This window comes from Aotus nancymaae, unplaced genomic scaffold (assembly GCF_030222135.1).
Source record: "Aotus nancymaae isolate 86718 unplaced genomic scaffold, 86718_ANA_hifiasm-v0.15.2.pri h1tg000008l, whole genome shotgun sequence".
Lineage (NCBI taxonomy): Eukaryota > Metazoa > Chordata > Mammalia > Primates > Aotidae > Aotus > Aotus nancymaae.
In genome coordinates this window covers 56,129,563-56,133,764 of record NW_026988419.1, presented here as the reverse complement: position 1 = coordinate 56,133,764, position 4,202 = coordinate 56,129,563, and the positions used below count along the sequence as shown (strand labels likewise).

The 4,202-nt window shown below is 41.9% G+C and overlaps 1 protein-coding gene across 1 annotated transcript; it reads right to left on the bottom strand.

The window, feature by feature from the left end:
- Nucleotides 1–1,318: 1,318 nt before the first annotated feature.
- LOC105730583 (small ribosomal subunit protein uS2-like) lies at nucleotides 1,319–1,738 on the bottom strand. Its single transcript, XM_021668967.2, has one exon. The coding sequence runs from the start codon at nucleotides 1,736–1,738 to the stop codon at nucleotides 1,319–1,321; it is 420 nt and encodes a 139-aa protein (XP_021524642.2).
- Between the last annotated feature and the right edge of the window lie 2,464 nt (nucleotides 1,739–4,202).

Below are 4,202 nucleotides of genomic sequence, written 5' to 3'. Positions count from 1 at the left end.
AATGATAAGAAGCTGGTCTCTCTCACTATGGATAATTTGAGAAATGCTGGTTTAAAGGGGGAGCTCAGCTAATATAGGATAATTCTTGGGAAGCATTAAAGGCTCACTAGATGTTAGTAATCTTGAATTTAAAATAGTCAACATGGTCATTTTTGTCGTCTTATTCAACGGCACAGATAAATTTTTATTAGAAGGAGAGTGGGATTTAAGCAAGGTTTTAGTTTCTCCAGGTGAGTATGGTAAAGGGAGAAAGGACAAGGGTGTCCGAGTGTAGCAAGGGTTCAGTTATGACAGCGGTTTCCAACCCTTTTGGCACCAGGGATCGGTTTCTTGGAAGATAATTTTTCCAGGAACAGGGCATGGGGGTGGGTGGGAGAGACAATTTTTCCAGCAGGGAAGAGCTGGAAGGAAGGTGGGGAGGATGGGTGTGGTGGTTTCCGGGATGAAACTGTTCCACCTCAGATCATCAGGCATTAGTTAAGTTCTCATAAGAAGCACCATAACCTAGATTCCTTGCACGTGCAGTTCACAATAGTTCTCAGCTCCTATGAGAATCTAATGCCGCTGCAGATTTGACAGGAGGTGCAGCTCAGGCGGTAGTGCTGGCTCACCTCCTGCTGTGTGGCCAGTCCCAGTAGGTCACAGACCAGTACCAGTCTACAGCCCAGGGACTGGGGACCCCTGAGTTATAAAGAACGATATTATTTGCCAAAACTCAACAAATGTGAACTTCAGATTTGTGCATTCCTTCATAAGTAAATTTTACATCAAAAGAAAAAAAACTATAAACAAAGATTGAACCTGACATACATGCTGAAATATTTAGGGGGAATGTAGGGAATCTGTAATTTACTTTAAAATACATTTATTTATTTATATCTTTTATTTAGAAATTGATATTTATTTTCCATCAACATTATTTCCATGTTGTTTAAGTGCCTGTGCAAGAACAGCTTAGGAGTGTAAGACCATTCAGTGGTTTCTCCTACCCATTCAGTGGCTGGAGCAGTGGGAGCTGCAGATCAGTCTCCCGTGGCAGGCTGAGCACTCCAGACTTCAGTAGGGACCTGCTGAATAGGCACAGAGGGCACCTACGTGCATTCAGACCTGTCTGCAGCCTCAGGCTGAGTAGCAGAGAACTCAGGAGCTGGTGCAGTCCATTCACCCTGAAACTCCTACTTGGTCACAACCTTTCCAGTAGCAGCCTGGTCTTTTTCCATCTCTTCAGGATCTCTGTAGAAGTGGAGATCAGGCATGACATCCCATTCATAGATGCTACCAGGCATGAACAGGACTTCCCAGGCCAGCATCCACCACATCAAGACCCCTGAGTGAGCTCCCAGTTGTTAAATGGGATGACAACATCCACATAGCACAGAGGGGAGTCTGTATGACACAGAGCAATGGTAGGTAGGTTAACATAAGATGCCTCTGTGAGGGGCTGGTGGTCAGTCCTGGGATCAGTAACCCCCAGAAGCCATGGCTCCCGGAAAGCCACTGGGATCTGGTTAGTGAATGTTCTAGGAGTGAAGTGGCCACCAACAAGAGTGGCTCCAGTGACAGCAGCAAACGACAGCATGGCTCTCTGGCCAGTTTTCCTGGAGAATATGACACTGACATCAGCAAGGTTTTCAATGGCAACAATGGCACGAGCTGCCAGCAGAAACTTCTCGCAGGTCTTCTTCAGATTTAGGATGTAGATGCCATCATTTTTCCTGTTATAGATGTACTGTTCCATTTGGAAGTCAAGGTTGGTGCCACCTAAGTGGGTTCCTGCTGAAAGAAACTTGAGGACATCCTCCTCCTTCACTGGTGGGATATCAGGGGCTCTGGATATTGTGAAAGTTTCCCTTTAAGTTATGAAGAGAATCCAGAACAACCCAGAATGGATCCCGCTGTGGGTAGCGCAGAAAGGCAAAATATACTTATAAAATGATGAATTGGGCCAGGTGCAGTGGCTCATGCCTGTAATCCCAGCACTTCTGGAGGTCTAAGCAGGCAGACTGCTTGAGCTCAGGAGTTCGACACCAGCCTGGGCAACCTGGTGAAACCCTGTCTCTACAAAAAAATAATTAGCTCAGCATGGTGGTGTGCACTTGTAGTCCCAGCTATTCGGGAGGCTGAGGTGGGAGGATTGCTTGAGTCTGAAAGGCAGAGGTTGCAGTGAGCTGAGATCACACCCACCACTGCACTCCAGCTTGGGTAACAGAGTGAGTCAGAAAAAAAAAGAAAGAAAGAAGAAAGAAAGGAGGGAAGAAGGGAAGGAGGGAAGGAAGGAAGGGAAGGAGGGAGAGAAAGAAAGAAAAAAGGAAAAAGATGAATTGATGGATGTATAGAGAAATGGCTACATAAATAAATATGTAATAAAGATTAATGGCAGAACTTAAGTGATGGATATATGAGTGGTCACCATAAAATCTTTCCATTTTGCTGTTTGAAAACTTTTATAATAATTATCAGAGGAAAAAATTGCCTTGAATTTTTTTGTGACCATTTTATCTTCTCACCCAGATTATTAGCTCCAAAGAGCAGAGGCAGTTATATCTGTAAGGTCGTCTAGTTCATATTTCTTATTTCACAGATGAGGAAACTGAGTCCTGAAGATACTGAATGACTTTATCAAGATCAGGGGGCAGCCAGGCGCAGTGGCTCACGCCTGTAATCCTAGCACTTTGGGAGGCTGAGGCAGATGGATTGCTTGAGTCCAGGAGTTCGAGACCAGCCTGGACAATATGGCAAAACCCCGTCTCTACAAAAAATACGAAAATTAGCTGGGCATGGTGGCACTCGTTTATAGTCCCAGCTACTTAGGAGGCTGAGATGAGAAGATCACTTGACCTAGGGGTAGCAGAGGTTGCAGTGAGCAAGATCATGCCACCACACTCCAGCCTGGGCAACAGAGTAAGACCCTGTCTCAAACAAACAAACAAACAAACAAGATCAGATGGCAAGTTAGGGCATATTTGATTTTATACTTAGTTTCTTCTCATTACACTAGGGACAACTGAAGTCCATAACTCAGGCCTAGAAGATCCATGAAAGGGCTTCTGCAACACCTGTAAAACCCCAAATTCTGAATGTAAAATTTAAGTATATGTTCAAAGATGCATTTTCTAAGGAGAAAAGGCATAGCTTTCAAAAGATCCTTAAGTGTTCTGTGACTCAAAAGGGGTTGCTGTCTCTAAAAAGTTACTAGGACAAATTTTATTTCTATCAAATTCCTCCTTGAAAATACTGAGCACAGTGTTAAGACGGTCAAGAAATATTTTTCAACTGATAATATTTTACTGATAATTCATGTTAAACTAATATTTTTAACTGATTAGTGATAATGGTATTCACAAAAGCTTTTTGTAGTTCCAAGACAGATAAAAAGGATGTGTAATGTGAGACACTCAAGCCCTTTAGAGTTTTTAATTATTTTTGATCTTGTCCCACACAAGGCTGTGGTTACCCACATGCAGCTGGCTAAGTTCTGAAAAAAAAATTTATCTTTTTATTTTCTACTTCTTTGACATTTGGAGATCACTGTGTTGCTTAGCAAAAATCATCCAGGGCTTTCACTTCTTAATTTCGAAGCAAAATAGTTTATTATGTAGCATCTTTCAAGTTCAGGCTGTAAGTTTTCCTGCTGTGAGTATGCACTTAGTAAGGGGTTGCCTCCAACCATAGAGTTAGGCCTATGAGCTCGCCTTGTCCTCTGCTCTACCCTTAGTTAGAGGAAAGCCAACTTCCTGAGCATTAGCTTTTTAACCCATAGACTAAATTTAATATATCCTGAGGTATCCCACAAGGTTTTGTTAGCATAAGTAAACGGATATTTTTTAAATAGTTTGTAGAATATGATACAGAAATTTAAAATATGGTGTTACATTTGGTCAAGGAAAAATATATATGTGTTGTTTGTGTATTTTAAGAGACCAAATACTGTAAATTATTGAAGAAATAAATAATTTGGCAGGATTTCTTCTAACATTCAGGGAAAATATCCCATGTCTCATAGAAGGGTCACTTTCTCGAGTGACCCTTCCATGTACATGTGCCTGAGTTTGCCATCCCCCTATTTTTGTTTCTCAACTCAGTCAATGCCTAACATTTGTTAATTTAATATCGCAAAAGCATATAAACACGAACTTCAACAGGTTTCTCCTGAATCTCCCAGAGATAAACTGAATAGATATATCAGCACAGCTAAAACAAGA